The sequence below is a fragment of the Brienomyrus brachyistius genome, chromosome 18, assembly GCF_023856365.1.
Source record: "Brienomyrus brachyistius isolate T26 chromosome 18, BBRACH_0.4, whole genome shotgun sequence".
Lineage (NCBI taxonomy): Eukaryota > Metazoa > Chordata > Actinopteri > Osteoglossiformes > Mormyridae > Brienomyrus > Brienomyrus brachyistius.
In genome coordinates this window covers 4,069,392-4,088,451 of record NC_064550.1, presented here as the reverse complement: position 1 = coordinate 4,088,451, position 19,060 = coordinate 4,069,392, and the positions used below count along the sequence as shown (strand labels likewise).

The 19,060-nt window shown below is 40.0% G+C and overlaps 1 protein-coding gene across 2 annotated transcripts; it reads left to right on the top strand.

The window, feature by feature from the left end:
* Positions 1-76: 76 nt before the first annotated feature.
* On the top strand, positions 77-19,007 carry ampd1 (adenosine monophosphate deaminase 1 (isoform M)). 2 transcript variants are annotated; one of them, XM_048982723.1, is made up of 16 exons: positions 77-292; positions 2,134-2,154; positions 4,217-4,382; positions 5,442-5,565; positions 5,677-5,842; positions 7,859-8,075; positions 10,273-10,402; positions 10,874-11,068; positions 14,133-14,264; positions 14,360-14,523; positions 14,849-14,975; positions 15,095-15,258; positions 15,508-15,628; positions 15,790-15,963; positions 16,049-16,159; positions 16,337-19,007. In XM_048982723.1, the coding sequence occupies exons 1-16, from the start codon at positions 286-288 to the stop codon at positions 16,487-16,489; spliced, it is 2,172 nt and encodes a 723-aa protein (XP_048838680.1). In that variant the 5' UTR covers positions 77-285; the 3' UTR covers positions 16,490-19,007. The 2 variants fall into 2 exon arrangements, with proteins under 2 accessions (XP_048838680.1, XP_048838681.1); XM_048982724.1 differs by lacking the exon at positions 2,134-2,154.
* The last annotated feature ends 53 nt before the right edge of the window (positions 19,008-19,060 follow it).

The window sequence follows — 19,060 nt, the reverse complement described above, 5'->3', positions numbered from 1 at the left end:
TTCTTCAACCTCCTGCCTTCTGGCCCCTTTATACACATAGGAAGGAACTGGATACCATTTGAAAACCTAAAATAGAGCAGCATCCATCCTGTCACTAACACACTTGTCAGTCACGGGTGCCAGGCTCTGATTACGTGTGTGTGTGTGTGTGTGTGTAAAGTCGGCTTAAACAGCAGTGAGCTACACTAGCAGACATTTCCACGTTGTACGTCGTCGTACCAGTTCAGCCTGAGACGGAGAAGGCGTCACATCTGCAGTCTTTGGTCGAATATATTCCGAGTTGAAATGTCAGGTGAGTGTCTGGGACAGAAGAATCGCAGGCGATTCTGCTGTTGCGGGATCTCAGTGCCACTTGAACGCTGACCAGTTTTAGGAATGACTTATCAGTGTTGCAGCATAAGAACATGAACTGCGACTTGCTCTAAGTGCCTGTCTGATGGATTAGTGTGTTTCATTTGCATAAAACATGAGTTTCATGTAAGAACCTTTGCTGCCCCCCTTCTGTGTAGTAATGGGTGTTTCCTATGAAAATAGAAATGTAAGCAGATATAATCTATTAAAGTTTCCACATAATACTTCACTCTGATTTTTCAAATAACATCAAAAAAAAAATTATGTAGTGGTGGAGGTATGATACTTGATCATATTCAATAACAATGGAAGAAAGAAAAGAATACAAACCATGATCCTAAAAAGGTAATGTTCTGAATACTTTTGTGGATTAACTGGATTTGTTTGTCAGTTGTTTGCTTTACTCTAATGCCACAACTGATTTCTGTGAAGATATATACACACACACATTTACTATTAGGATTGGGCAGCCATTGCCTTTGAGCCGTAAGTGTTAGATGACTCATGTTTACATCTGCTGTGCTTGCGGTGCTACATCAAAGCCAATGTTACTGAGATTGATACCTGAGGAACGCTGTGCCCGTAGATCAGAAAGGAAGGGGAAGTTGCTATTTAGGTTAGATTCTGAAGGAATTGTGTTCTCAAGGTATGGAAAACGTTTTGGATGTGAAATTTTTGCAGGACTGTGAAATGTGACTGTTTTATGGTGTAATTTAGATGGATAGTGTTAAGTGGTGGAGCCTGAAGCCCACAAACATCAGCAAATTCTCTAAGATCAAGTGTCTGGGATCTGGGCCTTCAGGGATATATGTCTCCACTTGAAATTGAGCTGCGGTTTGCATAGTGAAGATAAAGTTGTGGGAAAAGAAAATGCCATTTTCTCCAAAACCGGTCTGGCTCATACCAGCGGAAAGCTGACAAACTACTTCTTTGCTTTAATATTGATCGTTGGCAAAAAAAAAAAAGAATGTTCAATGAGAGAGTTCCTATTCTGGTGTCTACTTGCATGATTTATGGCATTACTCCACATATTACAAGCCAATGTTCGTAAGAGGCTGCAGTTGTAATATTACTGCCATCACAGTTATCCATTTTGCAGTGATTGACAACTACATGTGATATTGGGGTTAGTGCCCATTGTATTTTACATAATATGGGTGGAAAGTTCTCTCGCGTTCTCTTATTAACTGAACTATTGCCATTATAATTGATTGTGAACAAACTCCTGATGGAGGTGTAATTCTGTAACTACATAATCAAGATGGTTAATGTTTAATCTCTGTAGCGATATCTGGATTATCTCATTTCTTCACTGTTAATAGATAAGCATCCATTCTCCCGGCATCATGGAGTTTCCCAATCTTGGGTGTATCCTCTTCAGCTTTTCTGTTCCCCTGTTCGCATAAACTTTCTCTGGTCTCTTGTATTTTAATTTTGCTTCCATCCATCCACTTACCCTAAGATGATAGGCATTTCATTTTTTTAAATCTAGTGCAGAAAACACTTGAATTAAAAAATACACATTCCTTAGTATTGTTCAGTCATTGTATCAAGAAATACAAAATAACGATTTAAAAATCAGCAGTAGACTACTAATTAATGTGCTAATGTGTGGAGATGGCAATTTATATCGACCTGACAGAATTTGGACTGGGACTGGTTCAGATGGCGGGATCCCATCTTGAAGTGATTGGTACACGGGTCTCTGAGGAAGATCAAGGGCATAAATCATGTCCTCAATTCCTTTGCTCTTTTTCTGATTGTGGTCTTCTTGGACTGTAGGGAAAACGGAAGCACCAAAAAGTAAGTAAATATGAGAGACCCGGAATGTGACTGGAAGACTTTACCTGCTTATTCATGTTTACAACTAGTGCAGTTGTGCAGAAAAATCAAACAAAGAAAAATAGATAAATGAATAAACGGTAAAGTCTCTCTTTGGTATGGGTGTTGTGGAGTTTGTCTTGCGAAACAAAACGTAATCGTCTAGTTTGGACGTTCTGTTTGAGACTGATGTCTCTTTGTGACCAATATTATAGCTGTCTGCTGAATTCTGAATGGTCAGTGGAAAGTTTGAGTCAATAGATAAAGTTCTGCCCTGTGGATCAATAGATTACATTTGTTCTGCCGCTAAAGAGCTACTTTGCTGTCTGTTTACTAACCAAAACAAAACTCAAATTTGTTTGCTAGATTGTCGCGAAATGCTTGTGCATGTTAAATCATCAACAATCATTAATATGAAATGTAACACTGTTGAATCAGGAATACTTCTAATGTGTCGTGCAGCCGTACCTCACTTGGGTCAAGAAATATCACATTACGTTTCTTTATAGCTGCTTTTGCAACTATATAAGTTTTCTGGTCTGCTTTTCAGATATGCAGTGTTCACAGAAAGTCTTGAGATGCTTGCTTAATTCAATAAAAATATTGCTTTTTTTGTTTTATAACAAAAATATTTATTCGTTTACAAAAATACAGTTGCTGAAGACCATAGGACAATTTTTTGTTTCACTCATTTCTTAATTTATGGGTGTGCGTTTGTGAATGATTTTGTTTTTGCAAACTGCAGCCTGGTTCTTCTGTTTCTCATTAAGCTGAAACTCTTCTAACCCTCACTTTGTTAAACCAGTTTTGTGAAACAGGCCTCTGGGGCTGTAGCCTGTTGTTTGTTAGCCAGAGACCAATAGGCTGTTCATCGCAGTGGAAATGGTGTTCAGCCACCTTGAACTAAATTGTCTACGCACTCACAGAGTGTAAAATTGTCATTAGCTTGCAAGGTGGATTTGTGTGCATTATAGATGGCCAATTTTATTAATATGCACTCCTGACAAAAAATTGCAAAACAGTTCATTCATTCATTCATTGTGTTTAATGGTCTCAACAGCAAACAACCAGAAGATATTTTGAAAAATTTTGAACACACAGAGATGTTAGTCTGAATTTTATATCACACATTTAAATCTTTTCATGATTTTATCATGAAACGTGTGTAAATGAATGTCCCAGTTTTCAGCATTTTCCTCTAGCAGTTCACGGCAGCAGTGATCAGTGACGAGCAAATGGTGGTACAGGTCTCGAGAGTGCAATTTTTAGTTATTGCTAATTATCTGACCAATGATCTGTTGTTAAGACCATTAAAAGCTTAATAATTAGTAATTTGGGGTTTGGCCATTTTTTTGCTCAGGGGTGTACAAGTTACTATGAAATACATCTCTGAAGAAGTCTAGGGCCGTCAAAGAAAATGTTTAAAGCTACTTATCTGAGCAGTAAGTGTATATTTGCTCAGAAAATAACACAATTTGACATTTATAATATGTGTAAATGGGCAATAAGAAATGAATGTCTTCTGTTCCCCAAAAAGTTACTGATACCTAGTTGGATGACTAGATGAACACCATTTCAGTTCCCAAACCTCTCCTCAGGGGCACCTCAGTCATTCCATGTATGTGTTAAATTTCACAACCAGCTGACAGTTAATTTGATGTGGTATTGATTAACCAAAAAGGTTGGGTAGCAGTCAACATGGGTATATGGTTATTTTTAAATTGCAAGGCTCACATACTTTGAAAGACATAAAATCATAGTTATACACCAACATAAACAATATAAACTTTAATTTCCTTTGGCTGTCTGTGCTTTTGAAGGAACTGTACATATAATAAATGATTAATTTATTTAAGCAGGTTAAATTTCTCTGCCACCCTCTTTCCCCACCATGTATGCTGATTTTCCTTGGAGTACAGAACTGTATTATTCTTAGTTATTGTAATATTGTTTCATATGTTGTATTAACTGCATACAGACTTATAGATATACTGTGATCTTGAGTGAAGAGATATAATACAATACAGTTATGAATGTGTGCCAGAATCCGATACCAGCATGCGTGCCTTTGCGGAGCGGGTGTTTGCATCCGAGACGAAAGATGAGGACGTCCGAGAAGAAATCTCTCTCTTCGACGTGTCTGAAGACTGTCCCATCATCCACCAGGAGATGGCCCAGCACCTACAGGATGAAACAAAGGAGGAGAGGCGGTAAGGCACTGATGTGGACCTTTGTGGAAATGGTCACGATTATTTAAATGTAATCTTTTGTTTAGTGAAGACATATTTCTTGATTTTGAAAACGCTCATCTCCAAAGAGATTTACATGTAATAGCAAATAAGTTCACAAGGCAAAACAAGACGAGATAGGGATCTTATTCAGTAAACATTGTCCAACATTATCACATGAGATACTAAAATATAATTCAGAGCAATAAACAACAGTAAACATTTTCCGCCTTCATACTACATACTGCCCAAAAAGTGACCCAAGAAGTCAAATCTGTCGACCAACAATCTAGTTAAGGAAAGAGACAAACAGGTAAGTGAAGAACAAAGGAAATTCATCTGTTTCTCCACTTAGATAAAAATGCAGATGCTTTTATCCACAACTTCAAGGTCAGGCATGAAATGAAATGGCCTATCAACATGAAGGCACCCCAGTTCTTTCATTAAGGCAACCATTTAAATGATTTTATTGAAAATAAATTAAGAAATGGAAATCTGATTGTTGAGATGAATCCGTTAGGTTCTTTTGGTCACGAATACCACGAAAACAAGGTGGGGCCATGGAAGAGAATTCCCAGATGTGTACCTGATGTGACCACCATTTGCTTGTGGTAGCACAACACATCAGGCTCCTCAAGTTGTTGATACTGGTCTGCGGAATGCTGTTCCACTGTTCGCACACTCACATGGTCTCCGATTGTGAAGCCAGTTAAAGAAAAGCCAAGAATTCTAAAACTACATTAGAGGAGGCTTTTAGTACAGAAATGGACATTCTTGCATTTCAGGTCTTGGGAATACAATGACGTGATATTTAAATGCTGAGCTGACATTCTCTACTCCTTGGTAGTGGAGCATTTCAGATTAAATACCTCACTCAAGCGTATTACAGTACCAAAGTTGCTCCTTGAACCAGTAAGTTCGACCATCTTTTGAAAAAAAAAAAATGTAAAAATCAAGAACTCTTTGCTTGTTTGGGTTGATGAATATAGTCCAGTGCACCACACCAAATAACCTCTTGTTTTTCTCCTTCTCCCCTTTCAGTAAGAGACAGCAGGCCTTTGTGAACACTGTAACAGTCACTGCATCAGCTGAAGCAGACACTCCTACATACCTAGAGGTGCCTGAGTTCCAGAGAGTGGCAGTCATTGGAGACTATGCTGCTGGGGTATGACAGGCTGGTGTACTGGCCATATTTAACAGGGATTATCAAAGCATTCTGTAGAGTCTGCTGCTCCTTCCCACCTCGGCACATTCTGCATCTTTCTGTCCTCCCCAGGTGACTATGGATGATTTTGAACTGTCCTGCAGGGGCCTGTATCGTGCCCTTTGCATCAGGGAGAAGTACATGCGGCAGGCCTACCAGCGTTTCCCCATAACTGCTTCTCAATTCTTGCGTAAGATTGAGAGAGTAAACTGGAAGACTGAGGACCTGGTGGTGCCAGGTGTGTTAAAGACAACATTTGGAAAATGTTCTGTGACGTTCCAGCATGGCTGGCATGACATACTTGCTGTCATGTATCCTTTGGGCTGGTGCCAATAAATGTAAATCAATAATAACAGGAAAAAAAACAAGCAAACAAACACCACTATAGACTAGAATCCATATACATGTGCAGTACACACACACACAATATCTATATGTGTGTAAATATACAGTATGTACAGATTTATAATCTGGTGGGAAAAGTGACAACATGTTAGATTCTAGCAGCAGAATTTTTAAAAACTATTTTAACCATTTACAATTGGCACTATAGTAACAGTAAGAGGTCTACCTTCACAAACAAATCTTTGTAATCTACTGTTAACTGAAAAAACAATCTTTTGGAGGACACAGAAACACTTCTATATTTGCAAAATGTTTATAAATACATTTTACAAAAAACGTCCATACCCATACCCTTAACATAATTATTGAATGATCTAGAACAGTGGTCCCTAACCTATTTGTCACAACGGACCGGTTTTGTTCCGTTAAAATTTCCTCGGACTGGGGGAGGGCGTGTTAAGAGACGTGCGGACACGTGTAACGGTCCCCAACCTTTTTTGCGCCATGAACCAATTTCACGTAAAACAATATTTTCAAACACCAGTATAGAAACAACTGAAAAAACAATAAGGTTCCATAGCACTTCGTGCTTTGGACCCTTAACAAAGTGCATAAAAATACAACTCACCATCCCGCTGAATTAGTGGGAACCCTGAGCTTCTTTCCCTCTTACGTGCCGGGTTGGGGGAGGGAGCGGAGACGTGTAACAAAGATAATGAGGTGCGAAATATTTAACTACAGTAAAATCCCGTTATAACGGACTTCAAGGGACCTGACAAAACAGTCCGTTATATCCAGAGTTGCTCTATGCCCGGAACACAACTACAGGACACCATTTACTCATGCCACACCCCAGCAGACACACTTGTGGTATAGATTATTATATTATACATGTAGTAATCCAACTTTACCTGACCAGGTGCGTGACTTAATAATCCCGACTACGTGTCTGCGCTGGATATCACCACGCGCCTTTTAGGCGGAACCTGCATGTCCGTTATAGCGAACAAACTACAGCTGGATATCACCCGCACGCCACGCGCCTTGTAGGCGGAACCTGCATGTCCGTTATAGCTGAACAAAACTACAGCTGGATATCACCCGCGCGCCAGGCGCCTTGTAGGCGGAGCCTGCATGTCCGTTATAGCCGAACAAAACTACAGCTGGATATCACCCGCGCGCCAGGCGCCTTGTAGGCGGAACCTGCACCTCCGTTATAGTGAACAAAACTACAGCTAAAACCGGCCCTGGGGACCAAACTGTTTGTCCGTTATAAGCGGAATTCCGTTATAAGTGAGTCCACTATAACGAGATTTTACTGTAATCACCAAGTGCCTTGCCTTATCGTCACCTATGAGCCACAGATGGAAGTGTTTTCCAAAATAAAACGGCCTCTGTTATCCGTTCGCAGCAGCCCGGTACCGGTCGGCGGCCCGGTGGTTGGGGACCCCTGATCTAGAACAGTGTCTCTCAACCAGGTCCTCGAGGACCCCCACACAGTCCACATTTTTGCTGTCTTCCAGCTCCCAATACAACCATAACAGGCATTCAGTGTTCTTGATTGGTTGGGAGCTAGGAGAGAGCAAAAATGTGGACTGTCTGGGGTGCTTGAAGACTGGGTTGCAAAACACTGATCTAGAGAGAAAAATGACTGCTCAGTAAGTGGCAAATACGTGAACTTACAGGTTGCTGAAACACAGTCATTTGAGTTGCAATGCATTCACAAAGCTGGGGGAATAGTCAGGAGATGCACGCCTGAGTGAATTCATAGCAGCAAGGGTAAAGCTAAGGAGACATTGACTTATTCTTATCCTTAATACTCTGGGTATATTTGACTTCTAGTGACATAGTGCTTTATGTATGATATCTAACAGCAGTATGCATGTCTGTGTGTGTCCTTGTGCATCAGTCTTCACACCACCCACAGCTGGGGAGGACCCCTTCTGCACAAAAACGCTGCCACAGAATCTGGGGTATGTGGCAAGTATGCATGATGGTGTGGTCCATGTCTACAAAACAACAGTGGATGCTGACAATCACCAGCCCATCGACCTACCCACACCAGACTACGCCACTTTCATTGATGACATGAACTTCCTCATTGCATTGATAGCGCAAGGCCCCACGTAAGTTTACCTCTTGTCACTCACTCTTGAGTACAAGCACAGATTTAAGGAGACACTAACTGTTATCCTCCACCAGGTTTAGCCATGTTTAAGTTTTGTCAGGGTGTAGTTTACGAATCACCTTCAAGGAGTGTTTACCAAACTTGGGATTAAGGTACAGAAACGTTCAAAGTGTCCAGTTTTCCTGATGTACCCAGAACATTATCCCATCACTACAACTACTACTGCAGCTAAGACTAATACAACCCTGTTTCCAAAAAATTTTAATTAAAACAGAATGCAATGCGTATTTAATCGAATACAGAACAAAGGCAACATATTAAATGTTGAAACAGATATTATATTATGACGAATATATGCTCAATTTGAAATTGATGCCTGTAACACGTTTCAAAAATCCTGGGACAGGAGCATGTTTACCGCTGTGTTGCATCAGCTCTTCTTTTAACAACACTCTGTAAATGTTTGGGAACTGAGGAGACCAGTTGCTGGAGATTTGAAAGTGAAATGTTGTCCCAGTCTTCCCTGATATAGGATTTCAACTGTTCAACCGATCAGAGTCTCCTTTGTTATATATTTCATTTTATGATGCGGCAAATGTTTACAATGGGTGACAGGTCTGGACTGCAGGCAGGCCAGTGTAGCACTTGGATTTTTCTGCTAATGAGCCATGCTATTGTAATATGTGTAGAATACGGTTTGGTATTGTCTTACGGAAATAAATAAGGCCTTCTCTGAAAAAGAAGACATGTTGCTCCAAAACCTGTATATATCATTTAGCATTCCCAGATGTGCAAACTAATCAAGCCATGGGCACTAATGCACCCCCACATCGTGACAGCTTTTGAACTGTTGATAACGAGTTGAATGGTCCCACTCCACTTTAATCTGGAGGACACAGCATCCATGATCTCCAAGAAGAGACATTTTCATTCGGCAGACCACAGGACAGTTTTCCATTTTGCTTCAATCCATCTTAAATGAGCTTGGGCTCAGGGAAATCGGCGGCGTTTCCGGATCATGTTTACCATGCAAACCAGATCTAAAGTTTCATCCTGCATTTGTGGATGCAGCGGCAAAGTTTATTCACAGACAATGGTTCTTGGAAGTCATCCTGAGCCCATGCAGTGATTTCCACTATTGAACCATATCTGTTTTTAATGTAGTACCACCTGAAGACCCGTATATTATTGCTTTCCAGTATTGGTTTTAAGCCATGTCCCTTGCATGGAGAGATTTCTCTAGATTCTCTGAATATTTTTTCACCATATGTACACCGTAAATTATGAAATTCCCAAACTCTAGAACATTATTCTTAAATTGCTGCAATATTTGCCCACGCAGTCTTTCACAGAGTGGTGAACCTCTCCCCATCTTCACTGCACAGACACTCTGCCTCTCTGGGAGACTCTTTTTATACCAAAAAATCTTACTGACCTGTTGCCAATTAACCTAATTAGTTGTGAGATATTCATCCAGGTGTTTTGTTTTAGCATTCCATAGCTTTTCCAGTCTTTTGTTGCTCCTGTCCCAAATTTTTGAAGTGTGTTGCTAACATCAAATTGAGTATATATTTGGCGTAAAACAATAAAATTTCTCAGTTTCAACATTTGATATGCTGTCTTTGATCTATATTCATTTAAATATGGGTTTATAGGATTTGCAAATCATTGCATTCTGTTTTTACTTACATTTTACACAGTGTCCTAACTTTTCTGGAAGCAGGGTTGTAATATGAAAACCAATGAAGGGCACGGTAAAGCAGTATGTAACTGTCACTTTATATGTCAAAGGTCATGAAAGACTGGGAGGTAGTCGAGGTATATACATATAGCACTATGATAAAATTGTATTTTATTATAAAACAATTTTCAACATCAATTGTATTAAAAGGATGTTAAGTAATAAGATTATCATGCTGACATTGACAGGACCTTTGTTGAAATGTAAAACGTAGAAATAACATTCTCACCAAACTATAGAGAATCTTCACATAATGTTGGCTAAAGTTTTGCGAATGTTCCCTGTTAGGTTGGTTCTTGCTCCCACTACCCACATGAAAAGCAACATGAAAAGCACATGACTGGAACCGCTGCGGGATGATGACTTGTGGGATGACATGTCAGATTATGTGGTCTGTTAATGAGTCTGCTTGTGTACGCCAACCCCATCTCTCATACTTCATCCTGGACTATAGGAAGACCTATTGTCATCGGCGCTTGAAGTTCCTCATGTCCAAATTCAATGTACATGAGATGCTCAATGAGATGGAGGAGATGAGGGAGCTGAAGAACAACCCACACAGGGACTTCTACAACTGCAGGAAGGTGTGGAACTCATGTTCTGTCATTCCTATTCTGTTATTGTTTTCCTGTCATTGCAGTTTGTTGCAGCTGACCTTTGCTGTTTTTCTCAGACATATAAATCAACTTTCATGTAAAAATTTACTATCCTCTACCCATGTAACTATTTTATAACACAACAGTGGTAATGGATTCAGTGTATCTGCCAAAGCAATTGAGATTTTTGCTGATGAAAAATCTCTTACCTCTCTAGGGTGCTTGCAATACTGTTGTTGGTAGTAGATTGTTTCAGAGAACTCTCTCATACTCAGGAAAGGCTCCTTTGGACTGTGTACAGCTGTACATTTGCTGCCACCTACTCCCAGATTTATTTACAGCAAGTGCTTCAGTGGGGGGAAATCTAAAAAGTAACTTCCTCATGGGTGTGACAGTAGAGACTGTCAGGGTGATTTCCCTAGCGATAATGCTAAAGGCGATGATGTTCATTTGATAAAGGTGGACACCCACATCCATGCCGCTGCCTGCATGAACCAGAAGCATCTTCTGCGCTTCATCAAGAAGTCGTACCGTGTGGACGCTGGCCGCGTAGTGTACAGCATCAAGGGAAAAGAGATGACCATGAAGGAGCTGTTTGCATCCCTCAACTTACACCCCTATGACCTCACTGTGGACTCGCTGGATGTGCACGCTGTAAGTTTCACATCCGCCATCAGGCCAAATTTCCATCCATCCATCCATCCATTTTCCAAACCGCTTATCCTACTGGGTCGCGGGGGGTCCGGAGCGTATCCCGGAAGCAATGGGCACAAGGCAGGGAACAACCCAGGATGGGGGGCCAGCCCATCGCAGGGCACACTCACACACCATTCACTCACACATGCACACCTATGGGCAATTTAGCAAGTCCAATTAGCATGTTTTTGGACTGTGGGGGGAGACCGGAGTACCCGGAGGAAACCACACGACGACATGGGGAGAACATGCAAACTCCGCACACATGTGACCCAGGCTGAGACTCGAACCCGGGTAGGCCAAATTTCCATTACATTTATTTACTTTGTAGGAAGCTTTATCCAAAGTGATTAATATGTTGTATTAAGGCTAACACACCATGAAAAAGCATTACAGGCAATTCCTGGGTTAACGGCATTAGAACAGATTTCCATAGAGCCTGCTATATTAAATCTTCTGCTTAAGTTTCGTGATAACGAACACATGCACTACTTTGCTCATGAAAACTCTCCATGGCTTCAGTGGTTAGTCCGCTCGCAGCACAGTACAGTATTGTATGTAGTTACTTTTCTTATTACTATATACTATATAATTAGCATTTTTATGTTCCCCTATTATCCTTGTTCTGATTGACCTGCAAATTCGACTTAAAGACAGACTTAGGGAATGGATCTCGTTCCTAACCTGCAGGCTGCTTGTATTGCATTTTGCAGATTTCTAACTATATGATATATAAAACTATATTACTATATAAATGAAGGCACAACAGCATGTACAATGTCAAAACCAAAATCTGAAGGTACACATACTGTACTTGCAAGCTAAATCTGCAGAGAGGGAGGCTTCTCCTGTGCAGTTAGAATTCAGTCAGGGCTGAAGTGCTTTGTGAATTTATCCTTATTGCCATGAAATTTCATAGAAGTGCCCCCTCTGTCATAGACTAGCATTCAATCCTGGGTATATATTGCCTTCCAGCTGCTGCTAATCTGTAACCTACACCATGGACAGGTGTCTCCATATGTAACTGCACTTATGGATGTTTACAAGCCCGGCTGCAGTGTTGGGATGTATAGATAAAGCACTATGCTGGAAAGATGCTCTATAAAATAAACTGAATTCTACCCTCTGTTTTCTGGGATTGGCTGGAGACTAATGAATTACATTTTCATTAATTTAGCAAACGCTTTTATCCAGTGCAATGTACAACTGGGAAAGCAGGGTGAGCCAGTCCCTTGCAGGTCCAAAGGTGAAATTACCTTGACAATCTCAGGACTTGAATCATTGACTTTCTAATCACAAGCATAGAGTAATATGTAATTTCTTAATACTTTTTCCCTGGCCACCCACTTTTATGTTATGCTCATTATGCTTCATCAAGCTGTTAATAAAACATTGTATCTAGTTGCCACATATTTTATCACATTTTTTGAATGTCTTTGACTTTCAAACAAAACTTTTGAAATTTAGGGGTTACGTGATTTTGAGTAAGTATTTCGGGGAAATTTAATACATTTTAGTTTAATACATTGCGCCCACGGAAAAAAAAATTGTGCATGGCCTCTCTGTCTATACCATTAGTGTGTCTGTTACACCTCTTACCATTATGTCATGAAAATTGCTGGTCTAGTGGTGCATATGAGAAATACATAGAATATAAACACACAGAAAAAAATATGAATATACATGAAACTAACACATGGAAATAGAGACATACACAAAGAAAAACAGGTAATCACCTACTTGATGGGGAAAGATTGTACAAATTGTCATGTAAGTGGAATGAGCAATAAATTAGTAGGTGTAATTTTAGATTTTCATGTCACTAGGTCTAAGTATAAATACATTTATTGCCTTTCAGATTTAAGCAGGTCATCCATCCAGTACTTCCGGAAATTGTACTTAATGTTCACATTTCCAGGTGACCCATACACTAATTCTAGAAATTGTGCAGGTTGGTGAGTGTGCATGTAGTACGGATTAGATGGGCAGAGCAGGTGATGGGGCTGTCTGGGGAATACAATGCTGTCATTCAGGCAGCCCCCTTTTCTAGTTTAATCAAAGAATTGATCAGTGCTATTAAAATGAAAATTACATTCAGCGTCACTTTAATCAATGCAAATACGCTCCTGAACTCCACAATTCTGAATGAGTCATTTTCCACTGTCATACTGTCACTGACTGATCATTTTAATTTAGCAAAGTGATTTTATTCATGTGAAAGACATGAGTTGCCACATTGCAAGGATCTACATTATAGCATGCAAAGTTCACTGACAAGAGAAAGCACTCGCATGCAAAAACTGTATTGGATTAATAAAATAGATTAAATGTTCTCAAGACAGTAGAATAACGAACAAAAAAGTCACAGCGTTATATAACACAGAAAAATGGTAACACAAAAACAGCAAAATTGCTACATAATCATGTACTGTGGCAGTCAAAACTACAATACCATGTCACTGCAATTTAGTAGCAAAAATTGTGGAAACATTTCCAATTTTTAGAGAAACCTGAAACTTTTTTTAGAGAAACCTATAACTTTATTGAACTGTTATAGTTATGTAATTGTAAGATGTATGATATTTGTAACATTCTTTGATTGTTGATATGTATGATTGTTTGATTGTTGAACATTACCACCAGTATTTGTGTAGTAATCTTTAAAGTGTAATGCAAAAATGCTAGGTATCTCCACAATTTTGGCCACTAGTGTATATATAGTTTGGGGTGTAAAATTAGTTCAGTGGGAATCTACATATTCCATTTTGATCAACAAGATTTAAACAACGGATGGTTATTCCAAATAACTGACTACATGGTGTGGAGACTATACACATTGATTTGCAAATATTTAATTGTTATTTAAGAAATCTGCCAAAGCAATTGAGAAAAAAAAACCTTAGAAAGACAGTATTTTATATAAATCTGTCACAAATTAAAATGTTCCGGATAGTTACTCTCGATTTTTCACGGATTGTGTAGACTTGTGTGTTAAAAAGCCCTTGCATGCTCTCTCTCTAAGGGCAGACAAACCTTCCAGCGCTTCGATAAATTCAATGCCAAGTACAACCCAGTGGGGGCCAGCGAGCTGCGGGACCTATATCTGAAGTCAGAGAACTACATCAATGGAGAGTATTTTGCCACCATCATAAAGGTATCTGTGTAACAGCAACATGTCTGGATACGTTTTCCTAAACGCTGCAGTGCCGGAAATTGCCTGCTTTCAGCTCTAACCTTTGTGCCAAACAGGAAGTAGCTAGTGACCTCGAAGATGCCAAGTATCAGTATGCAGAGCCTCGCTTGTCCATCTATGGCTGCAACGCAAATGAGTGGGACAAACTTTCCCATTGGTTCAATAAGCATCGTGTCTACTCCCCCAACCTGAAGTGGATGATCCAAGTCCCTAGAATTTAGTAGGTTTCTCTGTGGATGTGTATAAATCTGTTTTTGTCTCTGCATCTGTGAGTCGCTAACCACCTGGTAAGTCAATAACAATATGTTATCTGTAATTTTTGGGGGGGCATCTGTTAAGATTTCCTTCCAAAATATTCTAGGGGAAGTGATTTTTGAATTTGTGTGTACTTTGAATTTGGACGAATATCCCTCTAAAGCTGAGACATGGTCACCCTCCGTCCTACCCTCATAATTATATTCCACTTCTGACCTCAATATTCATTATGCTATTATCACTATAATTTGCCCCATTGACTGTTATTTCCTTCCCCCCCCGTCCCCCAGTGACATCTTCAGGGCAAGAAACTTTGTGCCCCACTTTGGGAAGATGCTGGAGAATATCTTCCTCCCTGTCTTCCAAGCCACCATCGACCCGCAGAGTCATCCTGAGCTCAGCATCTTCCTCAAACATGTGAGTGAATGAAGAAAATGAAAATAGGAGACTCATAGAGGATGAACAAAGCAAAAAAGTACAAAAAAAAATCCACTAGTGGTCAAGTTAAAAGCAAGACTCCTCTTGTCTTTTCCCAGGTGACAGGGTTCGACAGTGTGGACGATGAGTCCAAGCATAGTGGCCACATGTTCTCCACCAACAGCCCCAAGCCGGAGAAGTGGGATATTGCCAAGAACCCATCATACACTTATTACATCTACTACATGTACGCCAACATCATGATGCTCAACCAGCTACGCATGTGAGTAACATAACGGCAGCGATTAGCAGTATTACCACACAGAAAATGTTTTTTTTTTTGCACCAAAATTCTTAACCCTATTAGAACAGAAAAGTAGCTTAATATAAACATTTTTATTTTATTATTATTCTTGATAATAATATGTGAATACTATGAGTATAAACTTGTTTATTTAATGCAGTGGGAACTGTATTTTCACAGTCTCAGGCTTAACTTGTTGTCCAAAACTGGCCTCTGCTTGTCTACTAGGCAAAGAGGGATGAACACCTTCCTGTTCAGGCCTCATTGTGGAGAAGCTGGGGCAGTTACACATTTGCTAGCTGCCTTTATGACAGCTGACAACATCTCCCATGGACTGAACCTCAAGAAGGTCTGCAAACTCTAACACACCTGATACACTTTGTCGGAGCACTCCTCAACACATTGTAACATAGAGAAAACACACTTCACTGTATGCCTGACCTTATCAAGGAGTTGATGGACTTCAGGAGTCCTAACCTTAAACTGTCTACCCATCCACTTTCTCTCCAGAGCCCTGTGCTACAGTACCTGTACTTCTTGACCCAAATACCCATCGCCATGTCTCCACTCAGCAACAATAGCTTATTCCTGGAATATGCCAAGAACCCCCTCCTGGAATTTCACAAGAAGGGGCTAATAGTGTCCTTATCGACTGATGACCCCATGCAGTTCCACTACACTAAGGTGAGGACTGATGCATTTACTTATACAGTATGTGTTGTCTGTCTCTACGATTTATGTTGTTTGCCTTTTTCTTTCACATATTTAGGAGCCCCTGATGGAAGAGTATGCCATCGCAGCTCAGGTGTTCAAGCTGAGTACCTGTGACATGTGTGAGATCTCCAAAAACAGTGTTCTGCAGAGTGGGCTGTCTCATGAGGTACTAAGGCCCTGACAAGCAACGCTGCCACATGCTTGAAATACTGCAATACAAAGACAGAATCCAGACTCAGAACAAGAGCAATGATAGAGTTGTGGGATGCTGTTGAAACCTCAAACTTTCCACGTTCTGAAACTCTTCCTTTTTTCACCTCTGTCCCCACCCACTGATCTCCAGGAGAAGCTCCATTTCCTGGGAGATCACTACCAGAAAGATGGCCCAGAGGGCAATGACATCCGGAAGACGAATGTTGCACAGATCCGCATGGCCTACCGCTATGAGACCTTGTGCTATGAGCTGAACCTCATCAAGGATGGTATCAAGTGCTAATGAGCAGATGGTGCCTTGGAAAATCAAGCAGTTTTGTCATAGTGGTGTGTTCAGCTTCAGCTGCCAAAGTTTGTTGGGTTTTCATTAGGAATTAAACAAGTTTTAACCAAAAAGCATTTACCTAAGATGAAAACGTTATACCCTGGTCTTAGAGGTTGTTATTTACAGAAACCAAAGTACAATTAATGGAAATAAAATGTAAACTAATATAATTATTTTAAAAGGGAAAACTTTTTGTTTTTTGCTTTCTAAGTCTTTGAAGTCTAGCGTAGTACAATAAGACCAAATCACAGAAGCATTACTGTTGAGCCTTTTATGTACAGGAATACACTCATATACTGGAATATTTTCCAAAAAATGCACATAAAATCCTTTGAAGAAAGTATTCACTGTGGACACATATAACATACTTTTCAATATATTCAAAAATTCATCTGCAGCAATCTGATGCATAAACACAAAATTTCTGACATCTCTAGTTGTGGCAGAATCTTGAAGAAAGGTGACTAAAGTAGCACAACATTTTATCATCAAGAATTATATAGAGTTTACTATATAGTAAACGTTCAAAAAAGAACTCATATTTAGATAATGCTAGATTATTTATTTATTTGTTTATTTTAATCAAGGATTTAGGTAAGGGGCATGTTGAAGCTGATTGGACTTGCTAAATTGCCCGTAGGAGTGCATGTGTGAGTGAATGGTGTGTGAGTGAATTGTGTGTGAGTGTTCCCTGTTTTAGGTGGAAATTAGCGGGAGAACACTTCAAGCTGAATTTAAGGAAGCACTTCTTTACACAGCGTGTAGTCAGAGTATGGAATACCCTTCCTGATAATGTAGTGTAAGCTGAATCCTTGGGTTCCTTTAAATCAGAGCTAGATAAGATTTTAACGACTCTGAGCTATTAGTTTAGTTCTCCCCAAGCGAGCTTGATGGGCCGAATGGCCTCCTCTCGTTTGTATAGTTCTTATGTTCTTATGTTCTTATGTTCTGTGATGGGCTGGCTCGCCATCCTGGGTTGTTCCCTGCCTCATGCCCATAGTTTCCGAGATAGGGTCCAGGCCCCCCGCGACCCAGTTGGATAAGCGGTTTGGGAAATGGATGGATGGATGGATGGTTCGAACTGTTCAAATATCATTTTTGTATTATGTATTATGTTTTATTTCCATAAATAGGTCAACCAAAATAACAAGAGACAAATATACCTACACAAGCAGTTATATTTCAACATAAGCATGTCCTTTATAAGATCGACATACTTACACATTACAAAATGAATAAAATAACTAGATTACAGTATATAGAATGAGTTTGTTGTGCTGTGATAAAGGAGCAACTAAAAAAAAAGCATTCTTTTTTTCTTGATATAAAATGGGAAATAATCAAACCATTGGGGACATGCAGTGTTGCAAGCTTCTGTCTACCGCATTCATTACTAAATATTTACTCATTTAGTAGAATACACTTTTTAAATGTTTTAAATGTTCATGCTGGGGGCGGCATGGTGGTGCAGTGGTTAGCACTGTTGCCTCACACCTCTGGGACCCGGGTTCAAGTCTCCTCCTGGGTCACATGTGTGTGGAGTTTGCATGTTCTCCCCATGTCGTCGTGGGGTTTCCTCCGGGTACTCCGGTTTCCCCCCACAGTCCAAAAACATACTGAGGCTAATTGGAGTTGCTAAATTGCCCGTAGGTGTGAATGTGTGAGTGTGCCCTGTGATGGGCTGGCCTGGGTTGTTCCCTGCCTCGTGCCCATTGCTTCCGGGATAGGCTCCGGACCCCCCGCGACCCAGTAGGATAAGCGGTTTGGAAAATGGATGGAAATGTTCATGCTTATTCACAGGACAGGGAGAGGGTAGACACCATCCAATCAGCTTCTCCAATCTATCCTCCTGTGGACACCCCCTGTTGCTAATTGACTGGAACAGTTCAGTGGCTCAGTCTGATTCACTTTGTTTTTTTCCCAGTTACAGACTTGGGGCCGCGTAGAAACATTTTATTTATTTACTTATTTCCAACGCACACACAGAATGGGCAACTAGTGGACTGTGAGGAGAAATTTGCTGAATTTGACTAAAAGTGTTTCGGATTAAAATTGCATACCCTACCTTTCAAGTACACAATTCTAAGACATGAGAAATTTCACCCTGAGGGATAATTTGCAATGAAGAGCTATTAATAATGGAAGAGTAGGCTAATTACATTACTGAAGCTAGAACCATAGAAAAAAGTTCTACAATTTTGCCATCTACTGACCAAAATCTGAAATATTTCCAAATGGGGCTTTGTAAATTGCAAATCTCTCTGTGGGCGAGCTAGGATGTAAACTCTGTTATCTTATTATACAGTTGTCATGGAATTATTCACTCATTTCAATCAATGTAAGTGATGTTGTGTGACTCCTGTCTATCCTGTCATTCAGTGCAGCATCACAGGCTCATGCAAGAACATGCGAGGCAGACAGTCCCAGTAGTGCTTTATTTTGTTTTTGCCATCAAATATAATTTTCCACAATGAAATGTCTGCTTTCATTTTGCAATTCAATTATATAACGAATTTTAGAATATTTGTT

Coding starts and splice junctions, on each gene's coding strand:
- ampd1 (XM_048982723.1), top strand. Junction 11,069..14,132: donor ACTCGCTGGATGTGCACGCT/GTAAGTTTCACA, acceptor TCTCTCTCTAAG/GGCAGACAAACCTTCCAGCG. Junction 14,976..15,094: donor TCAGCATCTTCCTCAAACAT/GTGAGTGAATGA, acceptor GTCTTTTCCCAG/GTGACAGGGTTCGACAGTGT.